Here is a 16,886-nt window from a genome sequence, read left to right on the forward strand (position 1 = left end):
CGTTGTACTCGCAGTACAGGTCGATGTTGGTGAGAAATACTCGTAGCTTTTCTCGTTCTCCACCGTATTTCTCTGGTGACGCTATCTTGGGTTTCTTTGTAGCAACGGGTCGTTCGTTAGGGGTCATCATCAGTTGCCCTGCAAGCTGATTGATCATTGCCTGCATCTCAGCAATCTGCTGAGCCTGCGTGGTTGTGTGTTGCCTAAGATTCCTGAGCTCGGTGACGTTAGGGTTCTCTCCCTCGTCATCGGATGCTTCCAGCATCTCATCATTTTCTGGGGTAGGGCGTGCTGGCGTCGAGGGTCCCTGACCCTGAGCCCTGTTGTTCTGCGCGTTTCCCTGATGAGCCATTGTTGAATCTTAATCGGGCTGTCCTGTTGGTTAAACGTCCACTGATATCCAAGGTGGTCAAAGTGTTACACGGGGTTAGGCTATACTTCTCTAGGCTCGGTCCGTACTAAGGCGAGGTAGACTAAAGCGGTAGTCCGTGAGGTATCGTATGGAATGATCAGGTGGAAAAGAGTTATCGTTGTAACCAAAGGATAAACAATACCAATTCTATAAACGATAGAATAACTAGTTGACAATCTGTGTAAGAGATGAACTATTTGAGTTAACCACAACGAGTGTAATAATGAGATCCAACACATTCTTATACCCATTGCCATAGGTCCTGTCCTCCTTACCCTCCCTTCCAAGAGGGAGGCCTAGGAGGGCCGTGACCTCCCAATCCTCACTGGCCTCCCAGAGGCCAGGTCTTGGCGGGATGCCATTCCTTTCACGTGATCTGGGCCCCGCCCTAGATCCACTTTCGTCCATCGTGTCCGCCCGATGGTCTTCCTTCATACGACCTGCATGAAAGGGAAGCAATTCCTTGTTACCTTGTAACATAAGGGCTATAATAAAGAGCGTAAGTACTATATAAAGTAGTACTTAGGTTTAACTAGTTAGTTACTTATATATCTAAGAGTCTTTTAGTAAGAGGGTAATTACCTTATTCTTTATATATCTTAAGATACTATCTTAGTCAGCTATCTTTAGTCTATTAATCTAATTATTTGTTGTTAGTTTTTTCCTTATTAGTAGTACTCTATAGGGGTTATTACTATTATTCTTAGCCCTATACATTATTTAGCCTATCTATATACGCTCTATTATATTCTTTGTCTGTGCGGCTATCTAAAGGATTATTATCCTAGCCTATACTCTTTATATAACACACCGCCTTATACAGCGCAGCTATACTCTAGTTATAACCCTAGTGTTATTAGTAATTTAGTACCTCTATTATGTCTTTCTTACTTCTTAGGGGTCTTTCTATATCCCTACCTATTTATATTCTCTAGTCTTTACGCTTTTTTGTTACTAAATATTCTTTAGGTTACTGTATACTATTACTATTCTCTTATTATTTCTTACTTATTCTATACTATATCTATTCTAATTTCTCTTACTATCTAAGACTATAAGACAGAGCGTCTTATAAAGTCTTTAGATAGATTTTACACTTAGTAAACGCTTATAGCTTTCCTAAGGTTAAAAGGTTATAAGGTTTAAGTTTTAATTAGTCGCTATAAATAGTAGAGTATTTTATTACTAATTATATATTAGTAATAGGTGATTAATGCAGTAGGTAGATATAGAAATATTAAAAGGAGTGTATATTATAGTTGTTATCCCCTAGCTAAACACCGTTCAGCTAGTTTCTATAGGGCCTCTTTTTCCCGTGCTACCCCTAAGCCCGATAGTTCTTCAACTACTCGCACTTCCCTTAGTTTCTCCACCACAGTACTTAAATACCTACTAAAGCTAAGTAAGTCTTAAAGTATTATTTAACTATCCTATTACTAAGTAAGAGATAAAAATCTAGTATTATTTAGCTAAAAGATTATTAATTTAGCTTAATTAAATCTTAGAGGTACCTTAGTAGATAAGAGTAAGTAGTAATATATTACTAAAAGTATATATATAAGTTAATAGTATTATTTATTATTTATTACTATCTCTTAGCGCTATAGTATACTCTTTTACTTCCTAAACTACCTTAGAGAAGATCCTTTTAGTACAGTTTACTATACTAATAAAAAAGCTCTTCTTATCTATATTATATATATTATATATATTAATACTATATTCTTATATCTTAAAGTATAGTAAGTTAAAGTATAACTTATATTTATACTTACTATTAGCTAGGTAATACTTATAATTAATACTAGTATCCTATTTAGTAGTAAGCTAGTTAGAATAGTAGTATTAAAATTATATAATCTAACTATTATATACCTCTAACTATATAACTATAGTGCTAAAATATTTTAAAATACTTTATATAGGTAGTATACTATCCCTTATATATTACTCTATATACTTTATTAACTCCTCCTCTTATTATAGACTAAGGAGTTATTATTATTATAATTTAGTATTATAAGAAGTCTATACGCTCTTATACTACTATAATAGTGTTATTTAATTAAAGCTAAATTTTTTTATAACTTAGTAGTATAAGAAATTATCTCTAGCTTTATATAATTTAATATATTTAAGTACTTCTTAAATTAGAGTTATAGTAGTAGAGATATAATACGTTAAAGATAGGACGATGCGTAATATTAGGATAGTAGGGTAGCTCGTTACGCGAACTAGCTCATTACGCGCACGGGCACTGTATGTCGAATAAAATCTTTTTGCTTTTTCTCAAACAGTGGCCGAGAGGATGTGAAACGGCGTGTTGATAACATGTCTGCGCCCCTTATGATTTGCGCTGTCGAAGTCCAGTTCGACGTGGAGGAGAGGTCCTGTGCACTTCTGGCTCAGCGTTGGCACTGGCTCTTTGAACTCTCTTAGGAACTTTCCGAGCTGCCCGGCTTGAACCACCAGTGCCACTTGGCTGTTTTCCAGCCGCAAGTACTTGGACTATGCTCTGTATCCTTTTCGACCTTGCGGTTTTCGTGCCTGTCTCCACCTTTAACAATGTAGCATATCGATCGCTCTTATTCATGCTTTTCCATTGAGTTTCCGCGGCGGGCACCCGAGCAAGCGCATCCTTGAGGTCGTCAGGCACTACCATTGTAGCAGAGCCTGCATATGCACGATCCCATCTTCCGTCTGCCTTTGCAGCATCGACGGCCGCCAGGCCGGCAGGACGCATTCGGCCGTCCTCGATAAGACGCGATACCGTCCCGACATTTTTCTGAGACCATATACTCTTCGCTCGTCTCGGTGTATAGCGCACTGTCCAAAATGTGTTATCGAAGGCGTTGGCGCGACCGTCGATCCAGCCATAGCATAGCGCGACTTCAACGGCTTCAGCGGCAGTTATCGACGGTACACCAGAGCTTCTCTTGGCAAGCTTGACGTAGATGCCTGGTGCAGTGGCATGTTCGCGCTCAAGGAAAGCCTCGAATTCTGCAGGCGTTGCAAACGTTTGTGTAGGAAACTCGGACGGCGTTGCCTTGAGCGGCATGGCGGGTGTGGGGTTGTGGAGAAGTCGAAGGGCACGCGGTGCGGGCCGCCGTAGCTTACGGACAGGACTTGTACGAAGAAGACAAAAACTAGTAACTATTGAGGCTAATGGTATGCGCGAAATCATCTGCAGTTACTATGGGTGAGGTGTAGTCGCGGAGCTGGGCCGTACATATTTCCATGGTACATTCTGTAGTCAGGGGCGCAGCAACGCGTTAGGCGCACCGTCACATGAGCGCGCGTGCGCCTGGCGAATACAGCATGTTGGTACAGGAGACAATCTGTATAGCAAAGGAGCGTGGGCACATATGTTGCCACAGCCTCAATTAATGTCGAGAACAGCTTTTGCACACCTAAACGCCTATTCCGTACCTGAACCCAGCAAAACACAACTCCACAGGATGCCTTGCTTTTATCTTCAGATCGCGACAAGGCAAACTATGCCCCGAGTTTCGCCTTCATCATTTGCTCCTCCTCCTCCGACCCAGGTTTTGCCCTCTTTGTTCCCACTACTTTGACACTGCTCTCTTTCTTTGCGTCCATGGATTCATGACCAACCGCGATATCGACATGTTGTTGGGCCGAGAGTACTCTAACGTTGTCCTCCTTGACCAAAGTCTCTGGAAGTGATCCGGTACTTGCTCCCACATTAGCTTCTATCAGGGCAACTTCTTTGCCCATGAGTATACTGATCAGCCATTCTTTCTCCTCCTTCCCTTTTCGTTCACAATCCAACACTTTCTTGCGTAGTTCATCAACTGTCACGTTCGATAGCTGCCACTTGACGCGTACTTCAGGAATTGGACTTGGATTGGGATCCTTCGCAGGCCGCGCCGCTTCCATCTTCTTGATTACGTTCGAGGGCGCCATGAGCGTGTAGTTAACGCAAAGATTCGACATGAGCATGATGAGTCCGCAGATGCGACGAAAGGCCTCGCGACGACCAGGTTCGTTCTTGAGATTCACGCGCTGGAAGAGTACGGCGAAGGTGTGGCCATCCCTAGCCAGGTTCCGAGCACTCTTGTAGATTAAGCACTCCAACCACTCTTTCACGCCCCATGATTCTCTCTCGTCACGGTTGGGTTGGTCGTATCTGCAATACGACATGCTGTCCATCAAGTCGTAAATCTTGACGACTGATTCTTTCATAGCTTCCTTGTCTTTCGGCGCGATGATTGGTACGGCAGTGCCTGGACGGAGAGGCATCTGGTCACGGAACATGGCCCAAGGCTCGAGGAAGTCGGCACAGAGAATGAGCTTGGGTAGTTCTCTTATGGAGACAAGACCGAGCTCGGGGAAAGTGGTTTCCCAGCTGTAGGGAAAGTCGACACCGCCCGACGTGGGAGTCTTCTTGAGGACTGACATTGTAGCCGTCGAGCAAATAGTGTCGTCCGACTGAATTCGAGGTAGAAGTCGCACACTGTTGTGGGGGCAATGGTATGAGACGATGATCTGTTACCCTGTGCGCTTGTTATGCGCGGGCACCAGGTAGTGGTGAGGCTTGACTATGACTTGCTTTGGCATATGCCCAAGGTAGAGAGATGGGTATCGAAGTGACCGAGAGCCATGGATAGCAAGAAGTAGCGAGTCGTCATTCGAGTGAGACGTGGCGGAGACCTCACGCTCTAACGTTCTGGTAAGCAACCGGTGAGAGAAGGGCAGAGACACGTGAAAGAGGTAAGGGATGAAGTTCAGTATTATACACCGAGATGCTTTTGCTCCGCATATAATGTCAAGTAAAGTTGACGTACTCCTTCTTGCAGGCTACTCGCATTAGATAGCGAAGCTCTGCTCGTCCTTCCTAGGCCCCAGTCCTCGCTTTACACCATCTTTCAAGCTCTCCCAGTTCACACCATCTATCCTGCGGCCGCGAGTACTGATATCAGCAGCGACATCGGTTAGCTTTCCGGTCGCAATCCTACGCATCATGACCAGATCTTGCGCGCTCTGGAAGGTCCTGCCCCTGCCCTCAGTGAGAAACTTCTCAATGTGTTCCTCCTCTTCTTTGGTAAACGGCAAACTGACCAACTCAGAGGCCTTAGCATCTCGCGTGTACACCTCATGTTCGGGGTCCTGAGACCAAGCGTTGTGGTCCAGAGTTTCCTCGACGAGAATTTCCAGCAGCGGCTTCTGCTCGTACTCTGGTCTGCTGTGAATCCATTGGTACATCTCCGTGACGTTACGGCCTGCAAGATACTTGGCAAACTCGTCCCTGGTCTTGTGATCCTCCAGCGGCGGCCGCACGCAATTATAGTACGCCAACGCCAACACATCGTCCTTGGGGTCCCTTGCCATGCCCAAACTGCTCAGCTTATCGTTTCCAGTCAGGAGAGTGTACATGATTTCGTCAGGAAAGGTCGGTATTATGCCCGGGTACGTCAAATGCCCGACAGCTGTCGAGAACTGCAGGTGGTCTAGGAACCAGAGTCCTTCGACGAATGTCCAAAACCGCTTCTCAAGATGTACGTCTTTCGCAAACGCTTCCGAAAGTTCAGTCGCTTCGTGATATTGTGCTGACAAGTCTTTAAGCAAGTAAAATACTAGGCAGTGCTTGTTGTGCAGTGTGGTATTGGAGGAGATTATGCGCTGGTGGAGGTCGTGGAGTTGTTGCGGGGTTTTGGGAGGATACGCTCTGCTTCCTGCGTGCTAATTAGTGCATGGTCAATACCAAAAGCGATGACGACCTGCCCTTGATGTTCAACAGTGTCAACAGCCGCTCAAAGAAAGTGCGTCCACCGAGCGCAGTCCTGTATGATTGAATTTCCTGAACAAGGCCATCGTTGTAGTGCAGACCGTGATATACGGCGTCGAAGTCTTCGACGTCAAGCATGGTATTGATCGGGTGGACTTTGTTTAGGTGGGGGTGTGTCGCGCTCCAGATGTTGATGGACCTGTTTTGATTCGCGTTGATGTTCCAAGGTTGTCGGCCCTCGCGCAGTCACATGATGATTCCGACAGCCTTAGCGCCAAACTCACAACTATCGCTTTGGATGCATCCATGTACACATCCAAGACATGTCATCAACTGTTCAGAGTCTTTCATCTCTGAACTGCACTCGATACATGCCCCGCTCTTCGTTCGAGGCTAAACAGCGCGCCTTGCCTTTGTTTCGCATCAGTTTGAGACCACAGTCACTCAAACTCTGGACGCTGAACCGTCAGATATACGCTAGGCATCCGACATGCCTGCGGAATGTGAGCTTGCCGCAGCCACGCAGCCCTCGAACAAGCATATCCAGCCTTGGTCCTCCAAACGCATGCAGTATTCCAACTCATTCCAACTCATTCCGACTCATGTTAGTGAACTGGCAGATGACAAATTGATTTCAAGAAATATGGAGTAACAGTAAAACAACACCATGCCAAATACACATGGTCGTACGAGGTGGGTACGCAAAGCCTGGGGTGTGAACTCCATGGCGCCATGGCACGTCAGCCCAAGCCATACACACTGCATCGCAAGACTCGACTGATGTGGGTTTATGAACGGTTCAATCAGCGACTGCATGGCTTGATTGCGACATACATGGCAACTGAGACTCCTCCTCGGTAATGGTACCGAACGGAAAGTCGGGTCGACAATCTCCGAGAGCCGACTGCATGGACTTAAGGACATTCAAGACCTCAATGACTTGGCTTGGATCAGATGATGGAAAAGTGTTTTCGAACAAGGTAAAGTCGATGTCCGCTCAAGCGAATGGTTGTCCGCGCGCCCCACCCACTTCGCACGTTCGCGATTCGCGCCTTGCAGGATCGGTAAACCGTTGCATTAATAACGTTGTACGATTGCTGCACAGCTAGGCAGAAACTTGGAGGCCTAATGAATAATCATGCGGATGCGATGAGTCAAACCTGGGGCTGCAGGGCTAAGTCGTACTCAGTGTTGGCATCTGATGTAAGTTCGTGCCAGCACTGAAGTGAAGCCCTGGTTGGTATGCGGACAAAGACGCCAAAACAAGAAATCATAGTCCTGGGATCCATTTGGCTGCTAGAGCACATGGGAAAGAGTGACCAAACATGACATGACAACTCGTCAGCAAGTCTCTTTCACCATGAACCATAGCATCCGCAAGCTCGGAAGTGACCGGATAACAGCAAAACACATGGAAATCGGAGCCTGATCAAATTGCGGTCTGCGCACAGGATTGTACCCGTCTTTAGCGCGCATTGCCAAGGAGGAACAAAGCTTATGTGAATTAGAAGTATGGCGCATATGACTTTGACAACGTAAAAGCCAATGCTATCTTCCGTGAGGGTGTGGCTCGGGCGAAGCCTGGAGATAGCGGCAATGGAGTTGGCGCAACTTCGCTAGGGAAAAAAATATGATCTGACAAGCGCCTGGTCCTAGTTTCCGGCACATCCTAGATCAAGGTGGTGAAGATCGCATGTGAATCTTCGATTTGAACCCCCTCCACCAAGGGAAGGCCGAGACGGATAGTCGCTGTCACCGGAACCCGACGCAACTAACACCTCTCCTTGTTGCAGGCATGGCGTGACACAATGAGTCTTTTGCAAGTGCGCGATGGCGATCGGATCGCGCTTCGTTAGACTCAGCAATAGACAAGTTGTGCAGTCGGGATGAAATGACTGCAACTAGCATGGCGAGGTTTGCCGATGGAGTGTAAGAGACCATTAGCGGTGGCTGACGAAATGGTTCTCAAGTCCGTGCTTTCCGGGGCCCACCTTGCGCCTGACAGTCGCATAGGACGTCACAGCCATCGAAGAATGCGATGCTATCGGGAGTAGCCTCGCAGCTGACAAAAGTTCTCTCGCTCTGGCTTGACCAAAAGTCTTCGTTCCGAATCTTCCGGAAACAATATAGATGCAAGTTATACCCATGGCGCTGGCCGCCACATGCATTGAAGTACCTCTCACTCTTCCGTCCGCTAATTTCCTTGAGTCTTACATCTTATATCTCTCTGATTGCACATACCAAATTACAGCACTTTCACACGACTGGTTTCGCATTGCCATACCGACACTCAGCTTTGTGCAGCACTGTCCGTACGAGACGCTCTAATTTCTTATTGAGAGCAACATATATGCCGAATCGCGGAAGTCTGACAATAGCCGCCGCAGCACTGCTGCTGGAGCTGGTGCCGCTAGTAAGTGCGCATGGACATGGAGATGGCATGGACATGACCGTACATGATACGCCAGAATCGCAACCACAGAACACCGGCTTTGGAGGATATTGGAGTCTTTCTGAATATGCGTCGCTCATGTATTGGCATATCGGGCTTGAGATTCTAGCTTGGGTTTTCATTCTGCCAGTCACAGTGATGTTCAGCATCGCTTGTTCAAGATATACTCTACCTTCGCAACTGGCTTTCCTCGCCACCAATGCGTTGGCGCTCGTGCTTGGCCTAGTGTACAACCACAAGACACCAGAAATGTACGCAGGGAACGCGCACAGTAAGACAGGATGGGCGATTACCTGGATCGCATCAGCATGGGTGTTCCTGGCTCTCATTCAGGCCTACGCTGGGGGGTCCGAGTCGCATACCAAGGAGGACGAGTTGACGACCACAAATATGCTTAGATATCAACGAGTACATGATGAAGAGCTCCCGGCTCCACCACGATGGTCCGGCGATTCGGGGCAAGGTACAGAACGCAACTCGGCGTCTCTATACGATCCTTCCCAGTCTCCTAGCGTGGAATCGGAGAACCAGCAATTCCCTGGCCCTCTGCGAAAGCCTACACATGACGATGATTCGTTCGGCGGCAGCGACGAGGACGATGAGAAGCGCGGCTTTCTCCACAATACTTCCCTAGATCATTTCTTCTCTCGCAACGTGGCTCGCTTTGCAGTCGGGCGGACACTCAAGGCGATTCGCCTCCTCTACGTACTGATCGAGCGCACGATACTGGTGCAGGGTTTCGTGGCAGTAGTCAGCGGCGCTGTCATCTATGGTGGTATTGGAAGAGGCGGCGCAGTTTTCAACGTTCTGGCACACACCGTGAAAGGAGAAATCTTCTTTCTATACGGCTTCCTCACACTCGGTCGGTGGATGGGTGCATTTGCGGATTTTGGCTGGGCCTGGAACGTTAAGCCAACGAAGGAAGTTGTCGGTCGTCGGAAGGCGGCGCTACCATCGGCAGAGTTTACCGAATCCTTCGTCATCTGGCTTTACGGCTGCACAAACGTATTCCTGGAACACCTGGCTGCGTGGGGCGATGCATGGACTGCTCAGGACCTGGAACATGTATCGATCTCGGTCATGTTCTTTGGTGGTGGTTTGGTAAGTATCAGCCTGCTTTTTCACTTCTCACACGACATCGCTGACCTTTCTAGTTGGGAATGTGCATCGAGTCGACGAAAGTACGAGACCTTCTCAACAGCGGAGTCGTCGCCTCACAAGCAACCTCGCTGCAGAACGAATCATGGCAACAGCCAAGCCAGTACCGCTTCTCCATGAACCCACTTCCAGCCCTCATCATTATGCTGCTCGGCAAGATGATGAGCTCTCACCACCAGGACTCAATGGTCTCAACCATGATCCACACCCAATGGGGCAGCATGTTCATGGCTTTCGCTCTGGCCCGCGGCCTAACCTACATTACTCTGTACATCTCACCACCGACTTCCTTCCTTCCATCCCGACCACCTACCGAAATTGTAACCGCCTTTTGTCTGATTTCGGGTGGTATTACTTTTATGGTCAGCAACAAGGATACCGTTGCAGCTCTTGAGTCGTATAATCTCGATGCCATGTTCATCTTTACAGTTGTCATGGGCCTCACCGCACTGCTCATGGCTTGGACCACGGTCGTCATCGCTATCAAGGGTTGGGCTCTGCGCAAGGAGAGTAGCAGCCAGCATGCAAAGTGCTATGCTGGAGTGTTGGCATGAACGGGGTCTCCACGAGATACCCTTCATCGATCGGCTGGCGTTTGATGTTTGGACCACAGGGAGTTGGACTTTCAAGCTGGTACCCTATTCCTCTTCTTCTTTACGACCTTAACGCAGTCTTGATTTATGAGTGTATTGCAGTATACCCCGTTCTTCAGGAAGGCAGCCTAGACGACTGCATTGATGCCTGTTTTATTTTGGACCGGCCATAGTAATGAAGTCCGTCTCGGGCGTCGGACATAATGGGACCAGGAGGCTGTGGTAATGATAGACGGACGTTGACTCTGGAAGTTAATACTAGTCTGCATCGACTGCAACTAGAAATGTAGTAATGCGAGTCTATGACGAAGCAGGAAAGTCGAATCTTCAAAGCACAAGCTTCTTCATTCGCCTGATCTATGCATTTCTCCGGACGTCACCACAGATGTGTTGTGTTGTGCTCACCGTGCTCCGCGACCCCGTCCAGCAATCCCTCTCGCTATGCCTGTGCCGCCCCTGGTCGTTCTTGGAGCACCACCACGGGTTGGTATACCGCCGCGCCCTCCCGCCCGCGGTATCCCCCCTCTTCCTCTAGGCACACCTGTTGTTTTCGCAGCCGGCGCTGGCGTTTGCAGGTTCTGGAATTTGGAGGCGATTTTGCTGCTCGGTGGGTTGTCGACGAAGGAAGTGTCTGTTGTCAAAAAAGTGGCTTCCATATCTTCGGGTCCCTGGGAGCGATTCAGGTTCGCAGCACCCTGATCAGGCTGGTTCTGCGGTCGCTTGAATGATTCATGAATAGGAGCCTACAATTCCCACATTAGTATGCTTGTCGCATTGCACCTTCCCCCCGAGTCTCCTGTCACGCACCTCAGGAAAGTCGACGCAGAAGGCGTTCATGTTCATTCCGTACAGGAACCCTGCAAAGCTCTCGGAGAAGCGTGCCAGACTCTCGTGCATCAGTTGCAGTTGCAGAAAGTTTTGCTCGAGGTCGGCCATGGCGTCGCTCAGCTCAGCAAACCCATCTTGCAGTCCCTCGAGTGCGTTGCCGGATGCGGAGGCAGCGCGGCCGCGTTGGGATGAGTCGCGTAACGAGGAGCGAGAAGATGCGCGGAGGGGTGTAGTCGGGCGTGATCGAGGCGACTTGCTGCGTGTGCGTCGGTACGAGGGGGTAGTCGTAGGTGTGGTGGACGCCATTTGTGCCCGGGGGGATAGTTCTTTACTTGTAGGGTTCGGCGGGACAGGCGACCAATGGCAGTGGCGACGAGATGGATGTATCTCGAGTGTCGTTGCTGTCTTGGAACGCGGTCTTAGTTCGGGCACGATACGAAGTAAACAGTACCCCACAACGCAGGGCAAGTGCGCTAGGACGGATTGGCTGATGATGCCATGGCTCATGCTCCCAAAACTGCGCCTGGACCTGGACCTCCCTGTCCTGGCATATCGCGTTCAGCAGATTACCACCAGACGCCACTTCCAGCGGCTTACCTGAAGGCGTCCCGCTGCCGTATCCTATACGCAGAGTCGTGGCTGCAACTTTCGTCCGAACGCATCCGAAAAGCTCTGCCGACGTCACACTAAGCAGACGCGAGCACTTGTCACCTCGAGGCTCAGCGGTCTGACACTTTTCCATGTTGCCTCGTGCACAGCCCTTACAAAGACTACTTCACACCTCTACACCCAAGGCTCGACTAGCCGCGTACCCTACACAGCATCGCATTGCCCCACCTGCCGTCTCTAGCTATACGCATCGGGTCACACGCGCATACATACTACACCATAGTCGGCGGAGCACGGCGAGGGCTTCTCATAACAAGAGCGGAATCAACTTTTGGCCTGTAGGAATAGTTGCAGGAATCGCGATTGGCGGCGCACTGCTCGTTCCCTTTGTGCACAGCTCTCCAAAACTACAGGCAGCAAAGCCTTCCACCTCCGCTCAATTCGAAGTTGCAGATCTAACAGACTCGTACCTCGTCATGGCGCCAAACACACCCGCGGGGAGGCCAGGCACTCTCACAGCAGAAGAGGACAAGAAGCTCCGTGAGCTATGGGCGATTGTTATGAGAGTCTTTGGAGTGGATGTGGCGTCGGAAGCTACAGACGGCGCTGACGAGGTTGCATCGACTACCACAAGCGAAACTGCAGTAGCAGACGGCAAGAAGGATAAGAAGAAGAGCAGGCTGAACGTATTCAAGAGAAACAAGGGCGATAAGGGCGCAGACGACAAGGCATCGACTGCTTCTGGAGGCTCTACTCCCTCAGACATCAGCAGGTTGTCCATATCGGCCGATGATGACAAGTTTGGCCAAACCGCAGAATTCAAGGCGGCGATAGCCAACATTCCCCCGGAAGAGCTGCGAAAGACCTTCTGGAGCATGGTGAAGCATGACCATCCTGATGCTCTTCTTCTTCGCTTCCTGCGCGCACGCAAATGGGACGTTGAGAAGGCACTTGTCATGATGATCTCTACCATGCAGTGGAGACTCAACGAGATGCACGTCGAAGACCTGCTGAAGACGGGAGAGCTCGCTGCTTTGCAGACCGCAAGCACAGATGCCAAGGCTAAGAAGAACGCCGATGACTTCTTGACACAGCTGCGCATGGGCAAGAGCTTTTTGCACGGATTGGACGTTGAAGGGAGACCAATGTGTTTTGTTCGTGCGAGGTTACACAAGGCCGGTGAGCAGACGGAAGAGAGTCTGGAAAAATTCACAGTATACACCATCGAGACTGCGCGCATGTTGTTGAGGCCTCCGATTGATACAGCCGTAAGTTGATCCGCCTTGAGTCCAGGTCATACATCAGGATTACTGACCGAGTATAGACTGTTGTCTTTGACATGACCGACTTTTCCATGGCCAACATGGACTACACACCGGTGAAATTCATGATCAAATGCTTCGAGGCAAATTACCCCGAATCACTCGGTACTGTCCTCGTCTACAGAGCACCCTGGGTCTTCAATGCTGTCTGGAGCATCGTCAAGGGCTGGCTCGACCCCGTCGTCGCCAGCAAAGTACATTTCGCAAAGACTATTGACGAACTGAGCAACTATGTACCAAGGTCACAGATCCCAACTGAGTTGGGCGGAGACGAGAAGTGGGAGTACAAGTACCCTGAGCCCGTGCCTGGCGAGAACGACAAAATGGCCGACGAACAGTCCAAGCAGGAGTTGCAGAGCGAGAGACAACAGATTGTCGACAAGTACGAGAGTACGGTGCTTGAGTGGGTACATGCGGGTGATAGCGCGCCAGCCGAAGAGAAGAGAAAAGAGAGGGATGCCGTTGCAGAGCAGTTGAGGCAGAACTACTGGAAGCTGGACCCGTACGTCCGAGCACGCTCGCTGTACGACCGCGTGGGCGTCCTCCAAGACGGAGGCAAGCTGGAATTTTACGGCAAAGCACCTGAGCCTGCGGTTACACCCGCAAAAGCAACGGAAACGAGCGCCGATGATCTTGACTAGGATTCGAAAGCTCAGCTACTCCGGTGGGACAGCGCCTTCAACACATTGGCCGACGCTTGAAACAATCATAGCCCCCTTTTCCTCATCTCGTGTCCATGTGTTGTTGGCACAACCGGTCTAGCATTCGTTGCTCTAATGTGTAGTAGTCTCTCAAAGCAAAACAAAACACCCTCTGTATAGCCTCACATCCCCTTTTGATTGTTCGCCTCGGAATACATCCTTGGCTCTAATAATATCTCCTTTTCCGCTTGGTAGCATCTACTCCTATGACTACCTAGGTACCTACCTAAAACGTCGCATGGCCTGCTTTTCTCGTTTCCTTCCTTTACCGCCTTGACACGTTTCACTTCCAATAGAGTTGTGGTAGAGTCAGGCGGCACTGCAGAGATCGACCCAAGCGTTTTGGATTCGATGGCGGCCCAAATGTCCGATCGCAACGATGCACTAGCGGAAATGACGTCACGTTCCTGCTTTGGAACGCTCCGTTTGTTTTGCCCTGTGGCCCTACTTGCTTCTTCTTCGGCCTTTAAGTGCTTTAGCTCGGGTGGTTAGTGCTCCGCGCGTTTGGTCCCCCTTGGACTAATGCCAGCTTAACGCAACGTCGGCCAGACTCACAGGTTTGTGAAGCTACTTGTTCTGTTTCGCTGACTTGTGCATGACTCCAGCGACGACCGGTGTTTTGGCAACCCAACACGTCTCATGCATCTTGGTGTGTTGTCTGGCTTCTGAGAGTTGCAGATGGTGAATTGGATGGAATGTTCGTTCTGCGCAGGCGTGGTGTGACAACCTTGGATCCAGTGTCCTTTTTATTTTTCAGATTCTATGCTGGGATGCCTGGTGTCCCATCGGAGGTACGTACGCACAGAACTTCAACAGGACAAAACCAACGTATGCTTTGAGTAAAACAAGATGTTGGTATTTTACATGAGTTTCGTGCTGTAATTTACATGCTATGCAAAACGCTCTACGAAGTAACTTTGATATCCCTGCCTTCTTTGGTCCGATGGCTCTCGTGGTTGCTCACTTCGTCCATTTTGGTAGCCATTTCTCCCGCATCTCCAAGGCTGGTGTCTCTCGTGTCGGCAGTCTCATCAACACGCTCTCTGGGGACCCCTTCGCCCATTCGTGATGTGGATCCGGATAGGATGTTCCCAGCGTCTGTCCTGTCTCCGTCTGTGTCGGCATTAGGCATGGTAAGGCCCTTTGCTGGCCGGTACGTGATGTGGCCTTGCGCGGCAGCAGCAAGACGTTGCTTTTGGCCTGTTTCTCCGGCACGACCTAAGACGCCAGCAATGACCTGTATGCAGCGGAGACTGCAGCGCGTTAGTATGAAGCACGAGCTATTATGAAAAGCTGGCTTACCTGTCGTCATTTGCGGGGATAGGGTAGGTGACCCAGGTAGGATCTGCGTTGGTATCAATGACACCGATTGTGGGAATATTGTTCAGCGCACACTCGTGCAGCAGCACATAGTTCTCGAGCGGGTTCATACAGACGACGAGATCTGGCCGGAGAACGGGGCGGTCGAAGAGCAGGTCTTCGAAGCCTGGGACTTCTTCGTCTAGCTCGTTGACCACCTTTGTTTTGCACCTGCCCAAGATCTGCTGGCCGTTGGTGATGCTTCCGGGGATCCAGCGCTCGAACAGATGGTATCCCTTGGCTAGCTCGGCCGCGCGGGCGACGGCCCTATCTTGCCCGTCGCGTGTGCCAACAAACAGGATCATGCCTCCGCGCCGCGCGACTTCCTGTACCACTTTGGCGGCTCGGCGCAGGTGGGCTGCGGTGACTTCGAGCGAGATGATGTGGACGCCTTGTCGTATACCGTGGATGTAGCGTGCATTTGCGGGGTTCCAGAGCGAGGTGACATGGCCTTGGTGGGCCTCGGAGGCGAGGAGCAATTCCAGGGTAACGTCGGCGGGGGAGGGGGGATGGTTGAGGAGGGTGTGCGGTTTGTAGTGAGGCTCAATCTGGGTCCCCAGCTTTCCCATCTGCTGGGCTACGACATGTCAACGGGCTGCAGTGGGGGATGGGGGATGGGGGAGGCGGGCGCCATACACTGCTGCTTGTACAGGTAGTACTGTTGGGCGACATTGCCGGCGACAGCGTCGGAGGTTCCATGGGTCTCGGGATCGACAGAGGGCACCGGCTGCTGGAGGTGGGTGTTGAGCTGGGCCTCTATCGACTGCAGCTGCTTGAGGCTGTTTTCGGTCGAGGCTTCAATCGAGTCGGTCTCGGTGGAGAGGTGTCGCTGCAGCGGGCGAGACGACTGTCGAGCGTGTTGTGCGAGTGCCCGGGGGGCTGTGCAGCGTGTCAGCAGTTGCGTCCATCTCGAATTGGCCCAAACCCACCACTGCGCGCTGCTATGCTCCTCAGTATCATTTTGCGTCGCGTGCAGTCGCCGTCCTGGTGGACCAAAAAGTCTCGAGCGATGGCGCCAAGCACCGTGTGGCGCTAGGCCGGTTTGGGCGGGCGCTCATCTGTGGGCACCCGCAGGCTTCCTTCGCCGTCAGTCGAGGACCGATAGCCGTCAGCATCAGATCATGCGTGCCAGTGGTGAGGCGCTGCGAGGGGCGCTGCGTTGCATCGGTCCCACCGGTAGGGCAGAGCATGGCATTGTGCAAAATGCCATATGTTGGTCCCTGCTGCTGTCGCTCGCCTCTTGCTCACCCCATCCCGCGCCGCCTGTGCTCAAAGTGCTTGTGCCGCCCCCAATAATTGCTCGTGTGAAGCCACTGACATGCTTCCGTCATCTTCTGCTGCTATCCCGCACGCGGCCTTTTGGCTTGGCACCTAGCGCATTCCACTGACGCTACACATCCTCGCTCTTCGCATCCCAACCTCACACGCTCGGCCCTGCGTTGCCCTGCCCTGCCCTGCCCTGCCCTGCCCTGCCCTGTTCTATATCGACCAACGTGTCGCTGCGCCTGAGCTGCCGCCGCCTGCGAGACCGCCGGCCATCGCCGCCCTCGAATGTCGCTTGTGAGACACTGCACCCCCCGCCGCCGCGACCCGTCCAGCCAGCGAAACAAGTGATAGCGCATCACCGCCCTACCCACGGGCGCTACCCACTCTCTTTGATGCCTACACCTCTGTGCTGGACGACTGACCTCGCTGCTCTCGAC

The 16,886-nt window shown here is 50.7% G+C and overlaps 6 protein-coding genes across 6 annotated transcripts; 2 read left to right on the forward strand and 4 right to left on the reverse strand.

Annotated features, from left to right (window-relative positions):
* Window positions 1-3,907: 3,907 nt before the first annotated feature.
* On the reverse strand, window positions 3,908-4,834 carry ACET3X_000639 (uncharacterized protein; the record flags this gene model as incomplete). The annotated part of the gene is made up of 1 exon (XM_069447957.1): window positions 3,908-4,834. The coding sequence occupies one exon, from the start codon at window positions 4,832-4,834 to the stop codon at window positions 3,908-3,910; it is 927 nt and encodes a 308-aa protein (XP_069310881.1).
* A 408-nt stretch (window positions 4,835-5,242) lies between these two features.
* Window positions 5,243-6,299, reverse strand: ACET3X_000640 (uncharacterized protein; the record flags this gene model as incomplete). The annotated part of the gene is made up of 2 exons (XM_069447958.1): window positions 5,243-6,104; window positions 6,154-6,299. The coding sequence occupies 2 exons, from the start codon at window positions 6,297-6,299 to the stop codon at window positions 5,243-5,245; spliced, it is 1,008 nt and encodes a 335-aa protein (XP_069310882.1).
* Window positions 6,300-8,862: 2,563 nt separating this feature from the next.
* Window positions 8,863-10,325, forward strand: ACET3X_000641 (uncharacterized protein; the record flags this gene model as incomplete). Its single annotated transcript, XM_069447959.1, has 2 exons — window positions 8,863-9,714; window positions 9,768-10,325. The coding sequence occupies 2 exons, from the start codon at window positions 8,863-8,865 to the stop codon at window positions 10,323-10,325; spliced, it is 1,410 nt and encodes a 469-aa protein (XP_069310883.1).
* A 297-nt stretch (window positions 10,326-10,622) lies between these two features.
* On the reverse strand, window positions 10,623-11,498 carry ACET3X_000642 (uncharacterized protein; the record flags this gene model as incomplete). Its single annotated transcript, XM_069447960.1, has 3 exons — window positions 10,623-10,642; window positions 10,906-11,107; window positions 11,172-11,498. 3 exons carry the CDS (start codon window positions 11,496-11,498, stop codon window positions 10,623-10,625), a joined length of 549 nt encoding a protein of 182 aa, XP_069310884.1.
* Window positions 11,499-12,277: 779 nt separating this feature from the next.
* Window positions 12,278-13,764, forward strand: ACET3X_000643 (uncharacterized protein; the record flags this gene model as incomplete). The annotated part of the gene is made up of 2 exons (XM_069447961.1): window positions 12,278-13,069; window positions 13,126-13,764. The coding sequence occupies 2 exons, from the start codon at window positions 12,278-12,280 to the stop codon at window positions 13,762-13,764; spliced, it is 1,431 nt and encodes a 476-aa protein (XP_069310885.1).
* Window positions 13,765-14,728: 964 nt separating this feature from the next.
* ACET3X_000644 (mitochondrial 37S ribosomal protein uS2m) lies at window positions 14,729-16,143 on the reverse strand (the record flags this gene model as incomplete). Its single annotated transcript, XM_069447962.1, has 4 exons — window positions 14,729-15,077; window positions 15,127-15,760; window positions 15,820-16,062; window positions 16,113-16,143. The coding sequence occupies 4 exons, from the start codon at window positions 16,141-16,143 to the stop codon at window positions 14,729-14,731; spliced, it is 1,257 nt and encodes a 418-aa protein (XP_069310886.1).
* Window positions 16,144-16,886: the final 743 nt, after the last annotated feature.

This window comes from Alternaria dauci, chromosome 1 (genome assembly GCF_042100115.1).
Source record: "Alternaria dauci strain A2016 chromosome 1, whole genome shotgun sequence".
Classification (NCBI taxonomy): Eukaryota; Fungi; Ascomycota; class Dothideomycetes; order Pleosporales; family Pleosporaceae; genus Alternaria; species Alternaria dauci.